At 42.3% G+C, this 25,186-nt stretch overlaps 1 protein-coding gene across 3 annotated transcripts in view; it reads left to right on the top strand.

Annotated features, from left to right (window-relative positions):
- The window catches only part of SEMA6A (semaphorin 6A), a 124,592-nt gene that overhangs the window by 47,859 nt on the left and 51,547 nt on the right, over positions 1–25,186 (top strand). For all 3 annotated transcript variants that reach the window (XM_061189538.1, XM_061189537.1, XM_061189536.1), the window contains exons 2-5: positions 16,899–17,036; positions 19,229–19,346; positions 23,535–23,595; positions 24,576–24,638. In XM_061189538.1, coding sequence (XP_061045521.1) covers positions 16,937–17,036; positions 19,229–19,346; positions 23,535–23,595; positions 24,576–24,638 — 342 coding nt within the window. In that variant the 5' untranslated portion in view covers positions 16,899–16,936. The remainder of the gene's footprint in view (positions 1–16,898; positions 17,037–19,228; positions 19,347–23,534; positions 23,596–24,575; positions 24,639–25,186) is intronic.

Raw genomic sequence — 25,186 nt, 5'->3', positions numbered from 1 at the left:
AGAGGGTTACTTTCTCTTCAGCTGAGATAATTAAGTCTAGGCTGACACTGGTGACCAGCTCCTGATGATATATAGTCAGTTACTAACAATGTAGCAATTAGTAATCAAAATTTATATTTCCCAGGTTACCAGGGCACTGTTGAAGAGAAAAGCCATTCTGATAAGGCTGCAAGACAGGCTTCCTAACGCAGTATTCACATGGCCTCTACTCCATAGCATCTGGGTGGGTTAATTAGATCTGCTTTATTTCAACTCTGTTATAAAAGAGAACATACCTATTGTCTGTGTTTACATTAAAAATACTTTGCAGGCCCCATGCTGGAGAAGAAGTTTCTGCAGGGCTCCCTGTAATTTTTAATGGATTAAATTATATTTTGCTAGTGGTTTGGCATGGGAGTAGGTGGGTACAAAATAAACTTGGATATTTTAAAAGCCACTCCATGTGGCTGGCACAAATGCAAGTTTTTTGAATCATGATTAATTATCCCTGGCTGTAGCTGAAGGCATTGGAATGAAAGGGATTAGGATTGTAATTTGGATACCATTTGTGTTTATATCAGCGGTTCCCAAACTTGTCTGCTCACTTGAATCACCTGGGGATCTACTAAAATTTCCAAAGCACAGGTCACACCCCCAGGCCAATTCAGTCACAATCTCTGGGTGTGGGACACGGGCATCCTTAACGTTTGAAGCTCTCCAGGTGACTCCAATGTGTAGGCAAGTTTGGAAACCAGTGGTTTATGGCCACAGTATGGTCCATTTTCACATTTAGCTACAGACAGGGCAGCAGGTACTGGTGGAGTGTGGAAAAGAGAACATGCATGTCCCAAGAGGTAGCACTTGCCTCCAAGGTTCAAGTTGGAGTTGAAATTCAAATCAGAAACTACTGTCTCCCACCCCAGTGAGAAACCTAGAGCCCCAAGAAGAGGAGCGTAATGTGACCCACCCAATAGGAGAAGCAACTTCACAGTGGTTGAAGTAGGCTCTCGGGAGAAGGGGAACCAAGGAAGGAAGAAACAAGCCTTTGCCCCCATCTCAGCACCTAGCTCAGTGTTTGTTGAGTCAACAAGTGAGAAGATGAGCAAGGAGGAGGCTGCCCCTTGTAGCTCACTCCCTGGAGAGGGGTGCTGGGATAAGGGTGAAGGACACTTTTCATCCATCATATGCCAGTACAGTGGGTACCTCTCCACTCAGCCCTCATCGCTCTTCTGATGAAGCCTTCTTCTTTCTCTAGTCAGTGACCTCTATTCTCTGGGAGAAGTCATTCTGGGAGAGACTAAGGTGACCATTCCCAGAAGAGAACACTCATTCCACTTCTAAAAAGTTGGGCATCCTTTGGGCATGCTTCAGAAGCAGGCTTTGGCCTTCCTTTGCCATGGGACATGAACGCCAAGAAAGGGCAATGATGCCAAAGAACATGGGGGCAGGAGCCTGCCCAGATATGAACATGCAAGTGGAGGAAAAATAAGTTCCCATACACAGCCCTGTACTCTTCCTTATGGAAAATAAAATTTTAAATATGAAGGGTTTTTGCTTTGAGCTCATCTGATTCTTTGTATTTGACTTCATTATGTCCTGCTTTACTGAGTTGGTTACATTTTTATTTGAAAGCTAATAAATTAGGCAGCCATTCGTATGGCACATAGGCGGGTTTATGGTGTTGTGAAAACTACCAGCCACTGTATATATCCATCTGGGTCACAGATGAAGTTACCACTACTGACACTACAATGCCTATAAACGTCCCTCACCCTCATCCTGTATTCCAGAACATGACCACTGGCTGAACATACTGTGAGGGGACGGGATCCTGGGAAAAACTGTGGGAATTGGCAGGTAGCAGCAGGCCTGCGTTCCAGGTTTGCCTCTGGAGACACAGATTTTAAAAAATAACTAGTTTTGTTTTGTTCCAAAAATGAAACACATACATAAGAAAAAAATTCAAAAAAACATAAAAGGGTACAGCCTAAAAAGTGAGTTTCTCTCCCACATCTGACCTCCAGTCCTTCTCCCTCAGAGACAACCACTATTAGTAGTTGCATATGTAACAGAACTGAAACATTCACAATTCAAAAAAGTCAGTCAGTCCTGACTTATGTTTCAATTTTCATTTAAAAATCTGCCTCTTTTCAAATCACTATAGAACTCAATGCACTGATATTTAAAAATACTCAAAGCCACTTGGATCAATATCAACAAATATTTAACAAGTGCCTTCAGTGTACAAAATGTTGCCTAAGCAAGCCATTTCTAATGAGAATTTCACACATACATATTTCATATTTTTCTGGTGTATAATCAACAAGTCTAATTTAATGTCTTTGTTCTACATCCTTTTCTCAGAAACAAAGATCATCTCTTCCTTGCCCCCCACCTCCACCCGCTCATTTATCTTCTCATCCTTTCACAATTCTCTAATTTGAGATCTGTTTTAAGCCCAGACATCTGGGTGGGTGGTACGTTCTGGCCAGAGTACTATCTCGCATACCTTCTCCAGATGGATTGGCTTAAGGATCTAATATTCCCCAAAGAAATAAAACTTCTCTGAGTTGCAGAAGAAGAGGAGCTGCAGTGTCTTCTGCTTGAAGACACACGTGTTGAAGGATGAGAGACGGTCCATGACAGACCTGATGTCCGCACCGACATCTTGTCTGCAACCCCACTCTGTACCCCACTGAAGCATTCTGCGCTGATTGCAGATGAGAGGCCCATAGCCCTCTCCAACTCCAGCCAGCAACATCTGTACGTCTTCTCTCCAGCTGGCTAGCCCAGCTGCTCTGGTGTCGGGAGAAAGTTATGAGTCACTGGTAAGGGATTTGAGACAAGAGTGGAGTTAAATCATCTCTTGGGGTCTGTATGTCATTGGCAATTGAGCCTTAGTAACAAGCCAGTGGATGACATGCATCCCCAGGAAGGCCACACACCAGAGCTTAACTCTGTATCCCACACTTCAAGACCTTCTGTAAGCCTTGCAGAGACGGGAAGAGGCAGGGCAGTATGGACACGGTACGTTCCCAACCCAGAAGGCCTCTGGTTATTGCCAATAATGCTCATCAGGTTATGACCATCTCTCTCCTTGCATATACTTTTTTGGCTACTGACCTAGAGCCTCTACAAGCTGGTCAAACTGGGATCTTGAATGAACGAGGCCTAGCCAAAGCCCAAGGACGTCCTCTTTGATCCTTTGACTGCAGGTACATTATTTCATCTAAAGAGACTGAGTCACCAGCAGGATTTTGCTGGACCATCTGTGGTTTCCCGCTCTAAGCAGTGCTTCCTCAGGACATGGGGGGAGGACTTGTCAGAAGATCCAAGAATCGTAGGCAATCAGGCTCTCCACTGGGACCTTAAATGCTATCTAGTCTAGCCCCACACCCAAAGTCTGCCTCCTGTGGACAACATTCCTTCCACCCAAGCCCTCCTCTGGCCTCCCGGCCCCTTACGGGGGCCAGTCCAGGTTTGTGTTACTGGGACTACTAGAAAGGTCCTCCTTATTTTGAGCAGAAATTATCTCCTCCTAATTTCTGCCCATTGATCTTAGTTCTACCCTCGTAACTGTCTTCCAGGTTTTTCTTCAGATATCTGAAAATACCTATCCTTGCCCCTTGCATTTCCACTTTTCTTTGCTTTTAACACTGATTTGTCAGAAATTGTTCTGATGCCCTTCCTTGGATTAACATTTATTCATTATTCAATGAATATTTGCTGGAAGTGCACTGTTCCAGAACGTGGAGATGCAATGATTAACAAGACAAACTTGCCCATATAAAGCTTATATTCCTAATGGAGTGGAGGGACAGACAAAAACAAATAAGAATATAAATGTAGAAACACCAATTAGGGACAAATCCATTACAGAAATTTAGAATAAAGTGATGAAAGAAAAGGCACTGGGCTGTTTTCAGGGTCAGGGAAGGCCTGTTCAAGGATGTGGCATTTTAACTGAGTTCTGAAGGACAAAAGTGGGCCCACTACATGAAGACTGGGGTGGGGGAAGATCATTCCGCGAGGAGGGAGCGGCAAGTCCCTAAGGCAGGAATGAGAGCTGTGTGTTGGAGGAAACCCAAGCTGAGAGGTTGAAGCAGAGTGGGCAATGGTGGGATGGAACAAGATAGGGTCAGGCAGATAGGTGAAGCCCTTTGCACCCAGGATAGAGGGTTTCAACTGTGTTGTAAATGTAATAAGAAATCACTAGAGAGTTTTATGCAGGGGAGGCCACGACCTGATCTACGTTTTTAAAAGACCATCAGTTGCTGCATGGACAGTAAATGGATGGAGGGCCAAGTGGAAGTAGGGAGATTAATGAGGAAGCTACTGCAGTAGTCCAGGCAGGAGCTGATGGAGGGTTAGATGATCACAGGTAGCACGTAGAGAAGAGGACAGGTGTTTTGGTTGTAGAATCAATGCCGGGATGTTCTCTCTCAGTCCTAGGAACTCTCGTATTTCTTTACATGCTTTCTATAAACACTTTGTTAGAGCTGCTCCTGTACTATTTCCTATAGCAGTCTGGGGGCTCCTCAAGGGCAGAACCGCAAGACCGACCCATGACCTGGGTCTCCCCCACTGCCCCAGCACAGTGCTTTGCTGGCTCACATCAGACTCCTGAGTGAATGAATAGATGAGTGAATGAGTCAAGGTGAACCACCAACAAAGGCAGTTTCTTATTTTATTTTCAGTGCCTACACACTTGTAAGCTATTTTCTCACGTCTCATGTTCTCACTGGTAACTCCTGAAACATTAAAGAAATAATCCGTGATGCACAAAACGAATGCTCCTTTGGAGTAAAAGTACTTGCAAAACATGGAAAAATTACTAATAACGACTCTCAACCTTTAAATATACCTTCTGTGTGAGGGAGGAGGAGGCATCCGTTCGTCCCTCATGTTCAGATGGGGAAGCAGTGCCCCACTGGGGGTTATCTTGCCCTCGTGCCCTGTAGCACCTTGCTCCCTCCTCACTGAAGATTCTGGAGGAGACTCAGCCTTGCTTACTCATCTTAGTGCTGCTGGAAAGGACTGATTATTAAACAGATATTCGAGGAGCACGTCTGCCTATTCGTGCCTAACACTTCAGAATGACTTTTCTGTTTTTACTCTTTGGAGAGGTGAAGGCTCTGTGAACTGCACGGGAAGAATATTGCTATTTGAGTAGAACATAATTCTGCCATAGTCTTTTAGTTATTCCGAGTGAACCGGGGCAATCTCCCCTTCAAGAAGAAGTTCACGTGTTATCCCCTCTCCCTGTGTTCCACAGCTGTGTTTTTTCCATCTCACTGCTCAGCCCTTAGAATCCTCACCAGTGAAAGCCTGGGTGACCCAGATAGACCTCTGTGCTTTCCAGTAACCAGGCGATGAGGAGCTTTCAGAGCCATTTATGCACTTCCTGCACCTCCACTTCCTCCCCGGAAAGGTGAGCCTGTGCCTGCAGGGCTCCTGGGGTGACAGCTGCCCAGGCACGCCTGCTGGGCTGGGCACAGGTCACACACTCACTTTCCCCCTGATTTATCGTGTCCCCTTTGTCTAACCCTCAGCACTTTAATTTGGTTTGTGCCTGTCACACTCAAGCTTATTGAATAATTTCACTTTTCCTCCTGATTCTGGACTCTCTCACAGAAATGGTAATTATACTGATTGTCTGCTGTGCTATTAATTACGGGAATGGTGGTTTCTTTCTTTCTTTCTTTATTTTTAGATTCGGAGGCTAATTGCTGATGGCCATGTGCTGTCTTCCCTCCAGATAATCTAGACTGCAGCGATTAACCTGGTGTCCAGGTTATCTGCTATTAACCATTTGCCTCCATTTTATCCCAGAGTTAGGACTGATGACCATCGTGCCTGATGCCCAGTACCCCTTTAGTGAGGAAGAAAGGAGGGGGACAGTTTGTGGAAGAGCCCCTCAGACAGGAAGGGAAGACAGTATGCCTTCCTCCTCTGCCACCCCACCCGCTGCCCAAGGTAATAGCTGTCCTCCCGAAATATTCTTGATATTCAAGTTCTTCATGGTATTACTTAATCCTTCAACCTACTGGTGTTCTCCATGAAAAGAAAATCGCAGGTAACTGAAAATCAAAGGCAGGTACATATAACAAAGCAAAGGGCAGACACTGCCAGCCCACAATTCCCTCTGATTATAGGGACTGGAGAAAGCCATTACCAGGGTCATTCCATGGGGGAGAGAAAGAGTACAGGCTGCAGACATTATGGACATTCCTTTGGAGAAACCACCATCAACTGCATAAAAAAAGCCTGTGAAGTCTATGCATTTAACCCAGAGAGAGGAAGGAGCGCTGAACTGCCTGTGGCTGGCTCGCTGGCTCGATGGGAGGAAAACCCTCAGCCAGGCGAGGGCTGCTGTGCCTTCTGAGGCTGTCACCTTCTGCCACTGCTGGATGTCACAGCTCACTCACGGGAGCCTTGGAGACCCTCTCTACCAAGATCACCTCTGCTTTGTGAGCATCACTCATCTTGTGGAAGCCTGCACCTGTCAGTCCCTGGTATGGTTTCCGAGACTGGGAGCCTGTCGTTATGAGCACAGAATAGAGAAAATTAAGGCTAGATGACTCTGTCAGCAGTTCCTAATCTCTGAATTATTCTTGCAAGCAAAGTATAATAGGATATACATTTTTTAAAAAAATGAAATCAGATTACATTTTTTTAATTCTGTGAGAATCTCACAATACACCAAGGGTAATTAGAGAGCTGCTGGGCTTAGCAAAACCCAGTGTTGGGGATTCTGCTCTAACGGATCTCCTTTTCCCTCGTTTTTTTTTATCCTTGTTTTTTAATCTCTTCAGGGACAAGTCTCTTTTTCAAAACCTTTGGAACAGATGTGCTTCAGAATTTAAAATTTTTCAGATTTTAAAAAGGTAACACGGGACATGTCTCCCAGTGTGGGTAACATCCAGTAATCAAACCCATTAATGTTTTTGCAGTGAAATGTATAAATATTTATCCTAAGACGGATAAAGTGTCATGCCACCGTAGGTCAAGTTCTATTGCCCAACGAATAGGAAAAATCTCTTGGTTTTCGGGGTGGGGCGGGGGGTTGTTCTCGTTTTTGTTTTGTAATTGCAAATGAGGGATTGTGTACTTGTATTTCAAACAAGCAACTTGCTTGTTTTTCTTTAAACTGAAGGAAAAGTGAGGCATTTTTAAAAACAGCTACTACCACCACAATAGTTCACCTGTATGCTGACCACCTTCATCTCAGTGGATGGGGTCCAAATGTTTCTGTGCAGTGACCTTTAAGTCACCTGTGTGAGGAATCAAGTCACCAAGTGGTAGAGATATTTAAACAAACCCATAATCTCCTGGCGCTTATTCTCATTGGCCTTAAGGAAGCATATTTTCAGGATGTTTGGAAATAGCTAGTAATTTCGAGGGTAAGATTTCATATTAAAAACAAATGAACACTTCAGGGAGTGGGTAACTAGTAAACGGTGCTCTCTCCACCCCAATTCAAACTGATACTGCTCTAAGTAAATCCAGCCAGACTAATGAGTCACTTTTTATGTGTAAAGAACATGAACAGAGCCAATAAAGAAATCATTAATTTCAGAAAGATGTAGTGCTATCTACCAGATGCAATAATAAACTGAAATAGGTTTACATGTATGGCTTTGCAGTTTATTGGGACACAAAGTGGACTCTTTTTTCCTTTCAATAAATGAAATGAATTTCCTAAAGAATATAAGAAAATTGTGGAAATTCAAGAGACAATACTTCCATCTCATTTCTGTTCTGGATGTGTCCAGACATACAGAAACATACAGATAGTCCACTGTGTATGTAGATCTTCTACTGATGATAAGTACCAGTCAGCAGTATCATGCTTTGTTATGGAACAGATCCTGAAATGATATTATGTCTCTCTCTATATACAATCAGAAGCTTGTAGTCAAATATAAAGTCTATTTTTGGCTTTCAGGGTACTGGGAGAGCATCAGAGGTCACAGAGAGAGACAAGCAATACAATGAAAGATGGCATGCAGTAAACACCAGAGAAATGGATTCAAAAAGTTTAGCTCAAGGAAATGTTTTTCACTCCCAGATCTTGAGACTTTTTACCAAAGAAGCAGTAAGAATTTGTAGCGTTCTGTCACAGTTTCAATCATCCATGCTTGGTGATATTGTTATTTGGGATTGTTATTCAGAACTCAGAGGAGAGACGTGCAGGTTGTTTTTAATTCTCTCCAAGCCATGTCTGAAGTTGACTTCCCCTTCAAAACCAGGAAGGGTCAGCCACCTGAGCCTGAGAGATACGGCTAGGAGATTGCCGTAGCCACCTGAAGCTGAGAGATACAGCTGGGAGATTCTGTTTTCTGTAAACCACACTGACAGCAAACAGAGGAGAAATTACGAGGGGGAGTCATCTTGGCAAAGGGCAGCCATTGCTCTGCTTCGGTTTAAACCAGCTCAGGATTTTGACAAAGGTTCATGGAAAACTCCAGTCACTATTATCCCTAGTTTGTTCCCTTAAAAGTTGCTCTGCAAGTATCTTTCTAAGGGCTGGCGAAAAGTGCCTTCAGTTTAGGTATATTATGTTTGCCCTCTTTCATTTTTAATGAAATTACAAATGTATAGAAAGCTAGGGAGAATAATGTGACAATAACTCAAAGAATAAATACCAATATTCTCAGCTGTTACCTCAGAGCTCTCCTCCCCACACTACTACTTCTTCTTCTGTCATATTCTTCGAAGAAAAAAGTCATCAGATACCATCTTTATTCTGAGTTATACTCTTTAAACCAAACTTTGGGTGAAGTGAAAAAACATCCATCCATTACTTCAGACAAATATTTGAAATTCCTTAAGCAAAGAGTGAAATGGTCCAGTTTGAAAGTGTCTCTAAGTCCAACCGGCAATGGAGTTGTCCATTTCAATGCCCTGCTCTCCAGACCTGGTCCTTCTACCCGCTATGTCCTCCCAGCTGCCTCTCCTCTAACCGCCCCAGTCCTCAGTGAACAATCACGCAACCTGCCAAGGCTTCCTCCAAACAGAGGCCTTCGCTGAGCTCCCCACCTGCATCCCCCTGCAACACGTTCACCCTCCAGATAGTATTCTCCCCAACAGAATTTTCATTTCTTTTGGAAAAATTATTGTTTGTGTGTTCTATTTTTGGTCAATGATCTGGAACTGTCAGGCCCACCTACTAAACAGCAAGGTCCTAGAGGGTAAGGGATCTATTTTTTCCATCTCTGTCTCAGCACCTAGCACAGAGCCTGGCTCCCAGCAGAAAGCAGGGAATCAGTAAGAGGGAAAGCAAGCGATGGAAGTAATGAACACCAGGCAGCAAGCCAAGGAGAAATGAATGAGTCTTGGCTTCCTTTCTGAAAGCTGCGTAATGTAGGGACAGAGCTCGGTGCTGGAGCCAGGAGTCCTCAATGGCTGCTCAGCTTGGCCACTTTTGAGCTGCACCACATTTGGCAAATGATCTCACTTCTCAGGGCCTCAGTTTCCTTAACAGCAAAACAAAGCGGGTATTTGTTTCTGTCTCTGGAGCAGATGTTTAAGGTCAGCACTATTATAAAAGTTGAGAAAGATGGAGATGGCAAAAAGCTGGGGTGTGACATGGGTAAACATGCTTGGGACTGTGGCAGCTTTTTGAGATCAAGGTGGTTTGCCACAGGATATTCTGCACAGATTGCTGAGATCACGCCTATAACTGCAAAGCCCTAGTAAGTGAGTCATGAGACTGTATCTGAAACATCCAAGCAAAGTGCCTTAAATGCATTGTCTCAAGCATTTATAGGATAGGGAGAGCATTGGTAGGAAGAAAGAAAACGATCATAACAAAGAATCACCTGAAAGACAAGACTCGCCTTCTCTCCTCAAAAGATCACAGGTTTACAACCAACCTTTATTTTCCTAAAAAAGAAAATTTTTTTCTAAAAAGACTTCTGAATTCACAGCTGTTTTCCCTCTCCTTTGTGACAGCGGTTTCAGATCAAAATGGAACATCTATTATACACAGTCGATATTTATTATTATACTCCATTGAATGCCATCATCCTTCTCCAAAATGTGTTGAAGTTAGGTCTGTGGCATTTCCCTTTCCTCTGAAATGGGAGCTTTTATGTCTCTGTTAATAGCTGAGGAGGAGAAAAAGATCAAATGCTTTATTAAAAGGCTAGAGCTGTTTTTCTCATTTGCATAAAACTTATACTTTAATGCAGTGTCACCAAACAGGTGGCCAGCGTGACCCCTGAAGACTGGGTACAGTGGACATTTCAACCAGGACCAACGGGCCCAAGTTGTTCCTAACTCCATCTGGGAGGAGTCCTTCTGTGGCCTGGCCATGCTCGCTGTGGACAGCAGCGTCCTCGTAATGCTGCAGCCCTTGAAACAGGGCAGTCCAGGCCAGCAAAGGAAACCTGCTGTTCAAACACTCCTTGATTCCTGAACCGTCCCTCTGGTGCAGGAATAACCAGCAGTCTTCAGCGTTCAGCAAGCTGGGTTTTCTGCACCAGCATCTGCTCTCCCACCTCTCTCTGGGCAGAGATTCCCTACTCGGACTTGAGAGGTATCCAAACCTGTTTATCCTCTCAGCTCCTGAAACAGGCAACTTTGATTTTATCCTTCATAACAGACATTGTTCTCTTTGGTGTATTTATTTTAAAACATCACTCTCCAGGGGGCTGCAAGCAGGCACGTGGCTCCACTTAACCCAGTGGTGTCACGAGATAATCAATTCCTCCTAAAACTGTGGTTGAAAAGCATTTGCGTCTATCACCTTAAGCCTGCAATCGCAGGGCCATAAAGTGGAATGAGCCTTTGCATGCCTACACATTTGCAAGCGACTATGTACTCCTTTTATAGATTTATTATTACTGAAGCCATTAGGGACTTTCAGCCACTCTGTCCACGCAAGCATAGATGCATCAACCTATATTCAACTATGACCTTAAGTGCAGTTTCCATTTATGCCAGCCTCTCTCTCTTTCCAACCTTCCTTCTGTTCCCCTTTCCTTGACATTCTGGGAAGGACATCAACTGTGGCATCACATAGCCCTGGCTTTCTGTTTTTACTGATGTGCTATAAATATTGACTGGACACGTTACTTAACCTCTGTGAGCCTCAGTTTCCTTGTGTGCACAATGGAGAGGATAAGGCCGGTCTCTCTGGATTGCTGTAATATTTAAATAAAATTAACACGCATGTGTACGTCATACATAGAAGGTGCTCGATAAACTTTCACTTCCACCCCACCCTTTCACCAATGTCCACACTGATATTTTCCTTTGCACTTGTGCGAGTGCTGTGATTCACATGTTTTAAATCACACAACACGAGCTGTGCCATCCTGAGACAGACTCTCCTGCCTCTCCCAGACACCCACCTCCAGAGCTAGGAAGCTTAGGGGCCGGGAAGGAGAAGGAGGAGAGAGCTGCTTCTCCTGCTGAAGACATAGAACCCCAGTTGCTTATCTGAGAATTTAAGGAATTCCAAGAGAAACTATTAAGAATAAACAGACATTTATGGAGGACTACCATTTTTACGTGCATTATCTCACAACTAATCTTGAGACACTATTTTTCCCCACTCTGAAGATGAGGAAACTGAGGCTCAGAGATCTTCAGCATCTTGCCAGAGGTCCCAGCTAATCAGTGGAGCAGAGGCATTCAAATCCTGTGTTCTTACCCTCTACTCCCGCTGCTTCCCTGTATGATTAGCAATCGTTTGATTTCTCAGAAAAGCTTTTACGCCAGTTTCAAGTCAGATTTTTAAAGATAGTCACATTGTGAAAACAAAGATGATGATGGATGAGGTCAGAAGGCTGGAGCAATAAAAATGAAAACGTTATCTTAGTGTAAAACCCAACTAAACTCCGAATATGATTCAGCGGTGATAACGGTGGTCTCTTTGGCCAGGGTAGAACTACTTAATGGACTTGAACTTTGTCCTGATGTTGAAACTAGACAGAGTCACAGTTCTTTGCTCCAGCCTGACTAACTTTCTACAACTTGTGTGCTCTGCCTATTGCAGTCCCCCAAGAGCAAAGCTGAAGAGAACCTGTTCCATCCCTCCTGTTTGCCACATACAGTACCACAGAGTGACACACTGATGGCCCCTTGAGTTTCCAAACCACACGCAATTTAGGGGCAACCAGGAAAGGGTATAGAAAAAACCCAGCCCTGTTCTCTTTAGAAAGAGCACTGCCCAAGTGCATAGAGCTTGTCCTGCCCCCGCCCTGCCATCATCTCAGAGGGTGGCAGACAGAACCGCCACCAGAGCCCAACTGCATCTCCCGCTGTCTCGAGCTCCAGTACCCCACTCTGCCTCGACTCCTACTCCTCCCGTCCCAGCCCCACACCTCCAGAAGGTGTCCGTGGCCTTGCAGTGTCCTAGCTCAGGGTCACTCCATGTACTATCCTCCTGAATCACCATCAGGTACCCAATCCTTTCTTCACTAGGGCAGAATCGCCTAGAATTGTACAATCTCAGAGCCCAGAGGAGTTTGATAGGCCATTATATTTTATATCCTTTCATTTTGCTGGTGAGGAAGCTAGGAGCCAGTGCAGCTACGAGACTGACCCAGGGTCACACCTTCCATCTATTAATGACGGCATGAATTAATGATTATCTTTTAAACTTCCTATTATGTCAGTAGAAAATGTGCTTTTTAAAAGAAGCATGGTAGCAAATAATTTTCCTCATGGAAAAAAAGAAGTGCCACTACCATGATTTCCTCTCTATTTCTAGGCCATACTTAGAGTTATCATCAAGAGCACTTTGCATTTGCAAGTTTCCAGATAAATTATTTTTCTCATCATTACCACTTACTATTAAAATGTTCATTGGATACCAACATTCTGGAAGAATGGTTGTACCAAATCAGATACAAGCTATATCCGTACAGCCAAGTCCAAGTGCAAGTACACTGATGCATTGTCTGCTGCAGCTGGACACACAGAGAGTATGTGGAGCAGCCCAATTGGGTCTTTAAAACAAGCAATGTTCATTCACTTGTATGTACAGACAATAACTGGGACTTCTATCTACCCCTCATACCCTTGTCGTAGTATAGAAGTCATTGTGTCTGGGACTTCCCTGGTGGCTCAGTGGTTAAGAACCCGCCTGCCAATGCAGGCGACACAGGTTCGAGCCCTGGTCCGGGAAGATCCCACATGCCATGGAGAAACTAAGCCCATGTGCCACAACTACTGAGCCTGTGCTCTAGAGCCCGCGAGCCACAACTACTGAAGCCTGCGCACCTAGAGCCTGTGCTCCGCAAGAAGAGAAGCCACGGCAATGAGAAGCCCGCGCACTGCAACGAAGAGTACCCTGCTCACTGCAACTAGAGAAAGCCTGCATGCAGCAACGAAGACCCAAAGCAGCCAAAAAGAAATGAAAAAAAAAAAAAAAAAGTCATTGTGTCAGCAAAGCAAAGGGGATGTCACGAGAACCAGAAATGATTATGAAGTCAGAGAATCAGGCCACAAATGGCCACATCTTACTTCTGATTAATCCGGTTAATTTCACATGAGCCACTACTACCGAGAAGCCATGACAAAGCCACCTGGCCAGGGTATGCCTCACACTTCCCCAACACTAGTTCTAATCCCCTGCCCACTACTCCCCAAATCCTGCCCCAGAAAATTGTACTTGGGCTCACAAACTGGTGGGACTTGGCCAAAGGTGACTCACAGAGAAGAGAAAACTAAGTTAGTTGCCAACATTTAGAGAAAAAAATAAAATAGGAGGTTTAACATACAACTCCAGATTTCTGGCTTCTTAAGAAATAAAAATCAGAGATCTGGCTTTGCGGGCCAACACTGCAGAGGGCCTGCACTTCAGAGCTGAGCAGCAGCTGCCCAAAGTAGAGGGGCTGGCCCTCCCCCAGTGGAAACATTCCCACCATTGTCTTAGGAAGCCTTTTTTACCCATTAACCTCACCTGCCTGTCCTTAAGGTTTTGCAGTGAATTTTCTGGGGTGGAGAAGAATAGGAATATCACTTTTTAGTGATGGTGTATTTTACAGAGGCCATTTCTCTCCAGGCTAAGAATTATGGAAGGCTGAAACTATTTAGATGGAAAATTCAGGCATAATGAGCTTATTTTTGAAGTAAACGTTTTTGTTTAGAATCGTCATATTGACAGTCTTCCCATGATCTAATTTTCTGGGTAGCTGATTAGGTCTAAGTCATTTTTAGCCTATACAAGCACAGTCACAAAGAGGGAAATAGACAAGTGTCTGCAGATGCTATATGTGGGTACCACTTTACAAAGTTTCAAGATCACTTAAACAACCACATAGCAGCAGCCCAGCTAGCTCAAGATTTTGAACGCAGTGGAAAGTTCTGTTTGTTTTTGTTCTTCTGGGCTAGCGCAAGTCTGTGTGCTAGGGTCTTAGCAGGGAGACTCAGCCCGTGTTCAGCAGGATGGAAAATGACAATGTGATTGATTGGGATCTCGCCACAAAGTAATCATTTCAACAGGAAAATATATTGTCTACATATTTACAAGGGTTAGAGCCCAAAGTTGTGTAGGAAGGGAATAATACATCAAAACCTCAGCTGAAGAAAATTATAAAGCGTTCATATGGACTGGCCAAGATTAACTGGGGCTGCCAGAACACTTTCACCCACATGATGTACATGTTAACAACCTGATGATACGACAGGAAGACACATAAAACAGATATTTTTCCTGGCACAGAGCCCTTCTGTAAACCTGGAGATATTTAAATAACCCATCTTAGCCATGATCCTGGCTAGGATGAGGATTGAAAAAGAGCCATTGGATTGCGTAACAGATTTCTTATGCATGCATTGGCTCTTCCTGCCAGCTTCTGGGTTGAGAATGTTGCATCAATCCATGCAATCTTAAGATGGAAAAAATTAAAATTGGGAGACAGACTAAAATAGCAGGACTTTGTCTCGTTAGCTTTAGGACATCTGTACAAAGATGAACGCAACTGTGGGAGGATACAGACTCCTTTGTTATGTCAAGAAAAATTAATCTTTGATAGTATACCTATATTCCCAAAGATTTCTAAAGGAATGAGAATCAGCCTTTTGAGTCTCCGTTATTCTTCCACGGCGTGCTGCAAACACTCTGAGGTAACAGGCTTCTGTATAATACTATAATACTGCTCTTGAGCCCTTGGTAAATGTTGCCACTTCCTCTTCCCTGTATACTTTCTAACTGGTGTCTGGTTTATGTTTTACTCTTTTTTTTTTTTTTTAATGTTTTACTTGCTCTGTTATTGATTTCTCATCTTTAATGTTATACTGAACAGAAGCCACGACAAGCAAAATCAGGGCACCACAGAGCTTCTTCCCTTTGGGTTTAGATTCTCCAGAATAGGAAGAACTAGCAAATGAATGAATGAATAGACTGGTGCTTTTCACCTGTCTGTAAATACATGTTCGTGTCTCTTGGTTATGGACCGCCCTTGTGAACAAGTAATTATTTAAAGTTTAATTTTAATCTACACATCAGAGATGGAGATATGGAATTGCTTAGGCTTTTCTCTCAACCTCTCTCCCTCTTTGATTTTCAAGATAAAGCAAATTAATTAATGTGCACTTTTCGATTGAAGAAATGATTAAGCTCCAGCTGTGTCTGTGAAATTATCAGTTGCGATGCAACACTCAGGACTTGTTAATGCTTTTTTTGGCAATGAAGAAGAGAGACACAGGTATCTAATATTAAGTGTGTTCTAAAAAGCATAAGTTAGCAGTTTGTTTGCCAGATTAACTTTCAAAGACATCTAAGTTACCAAGCTTGACTTTATTACACACCAATCTTAAATGATTGATGGACTACTGTGAAATAGCTTTGTTCAAAACAAGACCTTTGGCAGTCTACTTCAAAGGCTTTACTAAGATAAAAAGATAGCCCCATTTTACATTAATTTCCCTGATAGATCAACACTTATTTGAAATATGCCTGAGAATTATGCAATATGTACTGTCTTATGAGTTTCCTTCCACTGTATCCAGCAGCCCCATATGGGAATGTTTTTACTTCTAAGATTTAGGAGAATTTTTTCTACACATGAAAAGCATCTTTAAGAAAATGCAGATGGGTAAAACACTATATTGGCATTTTTATTCACTACTGTTTCATTGCAAGGTAGTATCTGACACTAAAATATACAGAGATATGATTGTTTAAAAATCAACAATACTATTTCAGGAGGTGGTTTCAGAGGCTCCCTATAACATTCTCCACGGAGTCTGAAAGGATCCATTTATTGCTTTTTAAACGTAGATTATGTGATTTTATTTATGTCTAAGGTCACTACAGAGTTACTATAGAATTACATAAATGAGAAGTGAAAATCTCAACTAAGGGGTCAAGCAGGTAATGGAAATCGGTGAACTGGGCCAGTATAGTGGGGACAGGGGTTGGTGAATGGGAGCATGGTGCTTGAAGGGAACTGACATTTAGGTCATTATGTCAGATACTTGATTTTTCAATATTGGGCAACTACTTCAAAATTTTGAAAGATCCTGGCTGGCCAAACAACTCACGTCTGTGGATGGCATGCTGCTATAAACCTGCTGAGAAGAAAAAAGATGTATTTACCTTAAAAAAAAAAAGCTTTCTAAATCATCCACATTTTTTGGAATGCCGTTTCGTGACTGTGAAATAGCCACCCATAATGGCCTAACACCGACTCAGGACAAAGCAATTAAGGCTCTGAGTTACTTGTTTGGTAGAAGCTTTGCAAAAGGGCCCAGATGCATGGGGAAGGAGGCTGCAGTGGGTAATGGACACAGGTTCCTTATGCAAAACACTGTCATCGGTGAATTCACAGTGGAAGAGACAGGAAACAGGAGCCCCTTTCTCTAAAATTTATCTTCAAGGCCATTTCATTTTATGGAGTGGAATAAAGCTGACTTGTAAAAAAAAAAGAAAAAAAAATCCCTTCTTTGCTCTTTGGCAGGGTGAAGTAGAGAAATAAAGTCTCCCCGCTGAACTACTATGAGGTCAGAAGCCTTGCTGCTATATTTCACACTGCTACACTTCGCTGGGGCTGCTTTCCCAGAAGATTCTGAGCCAATCAGTATTTCGCATGGCAACTGTAAGTATCCACAATCTCACTCTCACTCTCACTTTCTCCCTCTGTGGGCACTTGAGCCTGCGTCAACAGGCAAAACATACAAATTAAACATTTCATAAAACAGGAGACTTGTTAGTCACTTTAACTTGTGTGGATGGCAGAGGTAGATAATTCAAGTCTAGCCAAAATTGGTAGGATGACTGTTCTGTAACTCCAATAAACGTGGTTGTGAGGATTTGAAACAGCCCTCAATACCTCCGAGGAAGTCTCAGTTACTACAAGGAAGCTGTGATCATGCCTGGAAACCAGCTGTGGGAGAACACCACTGTCATCTGGGTGTTGCCAGTACCCCACATTTTCATAAGTAATTAGTACAGAGGCATTGTTACAAGGTAACAGAAAAGAAGAAGACTGTTTTGGAGTACTTTAGGGACAAAAATTAACTTTTGTTTAGACTTAGAAGTTTTATCATTGCTAGATTTGGATAGAGAGATTCTGAATTCATAGTGGACCTACTTTTACTGTTTATAACTTTCTTTTGATCTCTGCTTCATTGTCAAGGGTAGAAAGCAACATGATGAAAAAGTCAGTTGCCTCCTCAAAAAGAGCAAAGTTCTACCTGTGTGTGGGATGAAATAGACAATTACTTTTTTTTTCCTTCTCTCCAAAAGATAAAATATTGTATCACAGTAAAAGTGAAAGCATTTTACCCAAGTATCTATCTTCACAGTAATAATCCCCAAACACTGAAGGAACCTTAAAAAAGTATTTGACAGTAATATTAGGATACTAAAGAGATCTACCCAGCTTTCTGCTGGACGGTCTAGGTTGTAAAAGGAAATAATTTTATACGAAGGGGAAGTGTCAAGCCTTGACAGCTCTGAGAACAAAAGTCAGGGTATGACTAAGGACCACACTGTGTAGTTTGAGACCATCATTCTTGAAGTGGCAAAGTCCACCTAACTTAAGGTACCAAACCTTAATAAGCATTTATTTATGTCCATTTGAGGTAGGTATTCTATCTTTGGTGCCCCTGTACAGAAGAGACCCCGGGCCCAAATGTACTGCTGAAACTCATGCTTCACTGGACACTCATATCTTTGATAGGAGAGAGACATGAATTGTTTTAGCAACCTCCTTGATCAGTGGGTAAATGAAATTTCAGAGCAGCAGAGGAAAAAGCACAAGATAATCCCACACTAAGCTTGATTGTGAGTAAAATATACTGAGGCTCTCTAGTAAGAGTGAGTCATCCTCAGATGCTACAGGGGTTTAAGGTGTAGGGGTCTGAGCATAAATCTGTGAATGGATTACAAGTCATTATTTACACCCCTCTCACCCCCAAAACAACTGCCTTTTAAATGTGACTCATCTTTCTTTCCTCCTTAGTTTCTTTGGAGGATTGCCAGTGCTCTGGAGATTGTAGGTTTAAAGGCAGAGAGGTTTTTGAGATGTAGGTATTTCCAAAGGTCAGATATTATTACAAATTGCCCGCTCTCAGCTAAAGAGAATTGCAGAAAAGGAGAAATATGCTCACTGACTCTCCAGGTCAGGGAAAATTCCAGATCACCCGACTGGCTACACTCAGTTTGACCCTGTCCTGTCAAAGCCCCCATTTCTGTGAGATTAGCCAATTGCTTAACTCAAGAGAGAACTTCCCACAGTTCCTAGAATGCCAACCAACCTAGCGGGGCTGCCTTCAATAGTAGATTATTCCAACTGGACGCCTGTGGAGACTGTATTTTTCTTCTGGCTCCTGGATGAGGGCTCTTGCCTCCAGACCACATTGCCTTTGTGGTGATTGATGGGAAGGCTGCTTTGAAATAGTTTTGTCCGGAGACAAGATCTTTGGCAGACTGCCCCTCGGGCTTAGCACTCTAAAGATGAAAAGAAAACTGTGGAAGAAAAGAGCACCTTCATGTAAAGGGTTCACTGGCAAGTTTAACCCCCAGAAAGAAGGACAAGTCGGAAAGAGTGACACTTAGAAATCTAAGCCCGGGCTTATTAGCATCAGGAAATGAAACTGTAACTTGATTATCCTTAAAGAGGACTCTTCTATCACAGCATTTCCTAAAATAACAGACTGGAAAATGGTGGCACGGTTGGACTTAAATATGGTTTTGTTTTGTGGCTGGCCCCCCTCCTCTCCCTGCCCTGTCAACTCTTGGCTTAATTTCCTTTTCCCTCTCTTGCCCCATCTCCTCTTTTCACAGATACAAAACAGTATCCGGTGTTTGTGGGCCACAAGCCAGGACGGAACACCACGCAGAGGCACAGGCTGGACATCCAGATGATCATGATCATGAACAGAACCCTCTACATTGCTGCTAGGTGAGCCACCTTTTCCTCACGTTTGCCTTCAGAGCATCCAAGGGTCCTAATACCTCAACGTCCCCGCTATGCATCATTTTAAAGGTCCCCAACAGAGTGTTCTTTCATTTAAAGTCTACTTTAGTTTGTCAAGCAATCATTCTTTCAAGATTTTCTGTATCTGTTTAACTTTATTATGTGGATTTGGGTAGAAATAATTGCATATTTTGGAGCTTAGACTCAAATAATCCACTGCTTATCTTGAACATCGTATATATATACAAATATTTGCTCAGGCACAGAGTAAAGTCCTTCTCTCCTTGATACTTACTAAGTTAAGTTGAATGTGTAAACATGTATCAATTTAAGTTCAATGTGCGTGTAGGTGTGTGTATATTAATCTTGTGTTTTTGCAGATAATATAGAGTATATATCATTACTTTAGCAGTAGCCATCCATTTTAGAAGGTTTTGATATGGATCTAGTTAAGAAAATACTTATCCACTGGGGAAATGTCATTTAAACAGACCATGTCTTAAGGCTGGATGGCATGGTAAGAATACTACCCAGACACGGATCGCATGGATTAGGCTTTTCTTTCACCTCTACTCTTAATTTACCTGGACCACAACTTCTCTGGCTGTGTAAGTGTCCTCTGTTAAATGAGAGACTAGATTAGATTATCTTAAAGAAGTCCTTGGGGATTCTAAAAATACATGATTTCCCATCTGGGGGTGTGTGTGTAGCTCATTCAAAATATTTCTAAATGAATAGCAGAAAGGACCACTATCTTGTGGGGTTCCACTGTGGTATAACCTGGGTCTAGACTGATAAATCGTTTTACACTGGGAAGGAGAAACAGAGATTATGTTTGTAGTACCTGTTTGGCTGTGAGCACAGGCAACAAACAGGTAAGTAACAACAGTGCTGGATTCCTTCAAAGCACTTAAATGTTCTGAAAATACAAGCTATACAACATAAAGTAAAAATCCACTGGCTAGATTAAAATATCCTACGAGTACCCTACATTTGGTCACAGGGAGCAATGCCAAAGCACTTTCTAAAATTTAACTTCACAAATACTTATGTAGTACGTATTGGTTGTATGTGCTATATAAATTGCAAATACAGTCGTAAGTCCTTTACAAATGTTAATCCATTCAATCCTGGAAAAAACCCTATGAGATGGAACTATTATCATACCCATGTCTTACAGGAGGAAACCATGTACAGAAAGGTGAAATGACTGGGTCAGAATGACAGAGGCAGGATTTGAACTGGAATGGTCTTGCTCTAGAGTCTGGGTCACTACTCCCTGTACTCCACGGCCTACTGAGCCGTAGAAGTGGTACTATTTGTCCTGGTGATAACCTTCTTATAGCTGTTGCCCAAGAACATGGCCATTGTAGGTATTCATTAAAAAGCAATCCAATGAGTCCTTAGTAGCCACCTCCCCGGCAGAGTTATCAGCTCCTTCTTAAATACCATTTTTAGTTTCCTAAATGTAGCAAGTCTGGAAGATTACATTTGTACCCAATTAGCTAAAGGATGGTCAAAACAAATGATTAAACATTGCATCTGTGAGAAATAGGTTGATTCAAGAATCTTCTACGAATTGTTCACTTCCCAACGGAGTCTTTAGGGGAAAAGAAACATTATAACAGACTGCGCTTGTGCCTGATGATTTAGCATGGGTGTGAACTGCAGGTCTCCGTGGGCACCTGAGTTAGGAGCAAGGTGCTATGCAGACTTCAAAGTAACCATTATTACAGCTTGTTAAAACCAAGACCGTTTTATCGTAACTCCCTACCCCAAGAAAAGGAGAAAGAAGAGAAGGAAAAAAAAAAAAAGGGAAACACATACACTTTTTTAACACTATAAAACAGACTTGTCTTTGGTTAAAGGTGAAATTTGTAACAGCCTAGCATTGACATGTTGGTTTTCACTCTATACGCAGCCACTTCCCTTCAATACACACCCCTGGAGAAGTTCCTAAATGATTTCTGTGGTCGCTGTATTTAGGGTCCCTCCTCTCCCTTTAATTTCACGTTTCCCAACAGTGCCCGGAGAGATCCACATTCTCAGGCAGCAAGTAACACGATTTAAAGTGAAATCCTTCCCCCAGGCTCGTCATGGCAACACAGTTCAGTGGTACTCACTGAAGGGGGGAAGAGGAAGTCCTAGGATTAAGTCAGTTTGTGTTCAAATAACTTAATTCAGTGAGAGCAGGGTATGAACCCTGGGATGCACACACGGGTGCTGGGGAATAACCCCTGACCCTGGTCTGTGGTTTAGCATAAAGCGTCATGCTGTTTGCTGGGCAATGTGATCTCTTGGAGATTGAAAAAGATTGCCATTATTAATTAATTTATTAATTGTCCAAAAGGAGATTTCATTCACAGAATTTTATTTTTAAAAGGCTCCCCGGTTCTTCTAGACAATGTGTGTCAGCGATCGGAAGCCAAGTCCCATCCAGAACCCAGGGACTGAGTGAAGCTTGATGGCAAGAATGCTTTTCAGTTCTGCTTTATTATTATCCATTTTGTAAATTCTTCTTTTTTTGTTGTTTAATCTCTGAACTGCTAATTAACATAAACAGGCCATGCCAAAAGGGGGCAATCTAAGAGCTTTCTGAGGAATTGCCAATATTAATCAGTTGTTAATTTACAATTCATATGTTCAGCTCTTATTTAAAGTTTTGAGGAGAGACAGGGCCAGGAAAAACCTCGAGTCATCTCAAACCTAATACCAAGGTAATGGGCAATTCCATTCCAGTAATGAACCTGACCCACAGCACCACCAATAGAGTCAAACAAGCCATAAAGGAATGCCATAAAACTGCCTTGGAATTAAAGGGCAGGGCGATTGTGGCACCCTACTGAAGTCTGAAGAACTTCCCAATTCAGCAATTTACTAAACAGGCTCCCTTTCTCCCCCTCACCACCCTTACACACACACACACACACACACACACACACACACACACTCTCTCTCTCTCTCTCTCTCTCTCTCTCTCTCTCTCTCTCTCACACACAGTCCAGGAGCAGGCAAGGGAATTCTGTAGGCCAACTGCCTTGCCCCCTTTTATTTTCACAGGAGAGAGCCTGTTTTTATTTCTATTTTTCTCTGTTGTACTTTCCCTAAAAGCAGTAGCAAACAGATTTCCAAAGAACTGGGGGGAAAAGAATTGAAGTGAATCCTGACAGCAGATTTCTTTCTTTCTTTTTTCTTTCTTTCCTTCTCCCCTCTCCGTTTCTTTTAAGTAATGAGGGGGCTTGAAAGTCTGCATGGGAGCCTTGAGGTCTTGCTTTAAAGCTGTGGGTAATTTTCCAGCCCCAGGACTTCCTGCGTTTTAGAAAAAGTCAATGTTATTTCAAGGGAAAACGAGCTGTTTTGCTTTCCCTCACTAGCCCCCCATCTCCCCAGTTGCGTGTAGTTCTTTTCTTTCCTTTCTTCTGAATTCCAGACAAAAACGCCCTTGTACTCAGCTCACACAGAAGGGGATGTTTAAATACAGCCCCACACCTGAGCTGCTGATTCTGTTTCTCCCCTTCCAAGGGGAGAATGGCAGCAAATCATAAAGTCAACCAAATTCTCAGCAAAACAGGAAGGTAAACAGAAGCAAGAAATGTAAACTTCAGCTCAAGTACATTTTAGACCTTAATTGACCATCATCGTGTGAAAAAAGAGAGTGGCTTCTGGAAACAATTTTACTTTTATCGTCATCCATCTTCTCAATCAAATTATCAAAGCTAAGGCTGAAAATATGTTGTCTAAAAAGAGATGGAGATGGAGATGAGCTTTTTGTTAGCTCCCTTGATGAACAACTGTAGCATGTTGAATACCAAGTGAAAGGGCATGCAAACTCATCTGTGTTCCAGTTTGGAAGCCCATTCAACTTTCAGACATCTCCCACTAAACTACATATATACTGATGTTATAGTTCCATGATGAGAGAGACTACTGGAAAGTTTTCATAAAAGGTATCCCTTGTGGCAAGATGCCACATTTTGTCACAAGATGCTGAATGTGAGCCAGAGGCATCTCTTGGAGGCTGAGCCCTCCCCTTTTTCTTGCATATGCATGTTTTGTTTTTAATAACATGGATGTGGGTTTATCTGCCTTGAATGAGACATATACTCATTCAGGAGAGAATGAACTATCTTGACTCTTGTGTTTGACGTTGTATTAATATTTCTTTGTTTATAGGGACCATATTTATACTGTTGATATAGACACCTCACACACAGAAGAAATTTACTGTAGCAAAGTAAGTAGTTTTAAAACCTTCTTTCTGAAATGAAGGACCTTGGGATAGTTCTTGAAGAGAATATGTATTTTAAAGGCATTGATTGAGCTGACATGGCTTATAATAATTTGGAACATTCTGTGAAGTCCTAATTTGGGGGTAAGTTAGGGCTTAATACATACTCAGAAATGGTTATGTACTTCATATTTTATTCATCAATTATGTGTGCATGTACACTTTGGAGTTTTAGGTAATTGCTAAATTCTTTTAATAAAATATTGGATGTTTGTCCTGGTAAATATCAGTTTTCATATGTAAACTTTTGTCCTACAAATGTTTCACTGTTTCCATATCTTGCAATATTAAGTTTGAGTTGACTGTTGTGGTTCAGGAATTTGATAATTATCCATTTCAGACACACATAAAATATAACCTTAAGCTTCCCTTATAACTCCACATGGAGGTATTTTAGTTAATAAAATCCGCCCCAGAAGTAGACGATCCCTTCAGCCCATGAATTTATGCGAAGGAGTACAACCTGAATTAAATCTTTGTCCACCTAAAGTGAATGTCTCCTTTATGTTTAAGGAAATGACTTCCATATTTTAAGAAAAAGGCCTGCTTCACGGAAACTGATTTATCAAGTGAAAAAGAAGGGCAAGGACATGTATTTTATCAAAATGAGCATAATTTAGCAAGTTAATGTGGATATTTTATGTGAAATGTCCACACTGTTGTTTTTTCTTCTTTCCTTTTTCCTTCATCTTTATCTCAAAGAGAAGATCATTTTGTAGTTTAATGAATAGATAGGGGTTCAAAATTAAATGAACATTTCCACCTCTAATCTTTTGTTGTTATGGTGAATTAATCATGGAGAAAGGGTGCAGAAAGCTTTCAATAAATATATGTTCAGCCTCTAGTCTCCCCCAGGGAACTCTTACTTCTAAAATCAAATGCAACAACCTCTGGGTTCTAATTGATTTCTTTCTTGATCGCTGCAGAAACTGACATGGAAATCTAGACAGACTGATGTAGACACATGCAGAATGAAGGGAAAACATAAGGTAGGCAATTTTCATTTCTCCTGCAGCTGCCACTTTGGGTTAAGTGCTTGACTGTTATCTCTAGCCGTAGACCGTGATGTGGAATGGGTCACACTAGTCCCTTTTCCCCCAGTAATTGTTTCTTCCATCAACTTATTGAAGGCTTTAATTTGCAAAAATAGTTTGCTTTTAATGTGATAAAACATTACAACAGCTGCTAGGGCTGCGTCATGAACTATTTAGGGGCACCAGGGATTATGGACACCAAGCTGGCTGCCCCGACTCTTGTGAGCGCCCTCTCCAGAAGCCCACACCTCGTGGTCCAGAGCCCTCAGGGAGTCTGCAGAAGAGCTCAGAAAGGCTGCCGCAGACATACAGAAGTCTGTGCCTTTGGTCACAGAACAACATAAAAACACACTTCAGCCAGAAACCTTATATATCAAGGGACCCTGGAGCCTCTGGCATTAGAATTAATGTGATGGGAGGCTGGTACTTCCAGGCCTGCCTTCCTTTTGCGGCATAAACACATACTTCCACTCTATGCCGTGTTCTTATTTACTGTTGAAAAA

This window comes from Eubalaena glacialis, chromosome 4 (assembly GCF_028564815.1).
Source record: "Eubalaena glacialis isolate mEubGla1 chromosome 4, mEubGla1.1.hap2.+ XY, whole genome shotgun sequence".
NCBI classification, from domain to species: domain Eukaryota; kingdom Metazoa; phylum Chordata; class Mammalia; order Artiodactyla; family Balaenidae; genus Eubalaena; species Eubalaena glacialis.
Note: the sequence above shows the minus strand (reverse complement) of the source record. Positions and strands in the feature narration are given on the sequence as shown.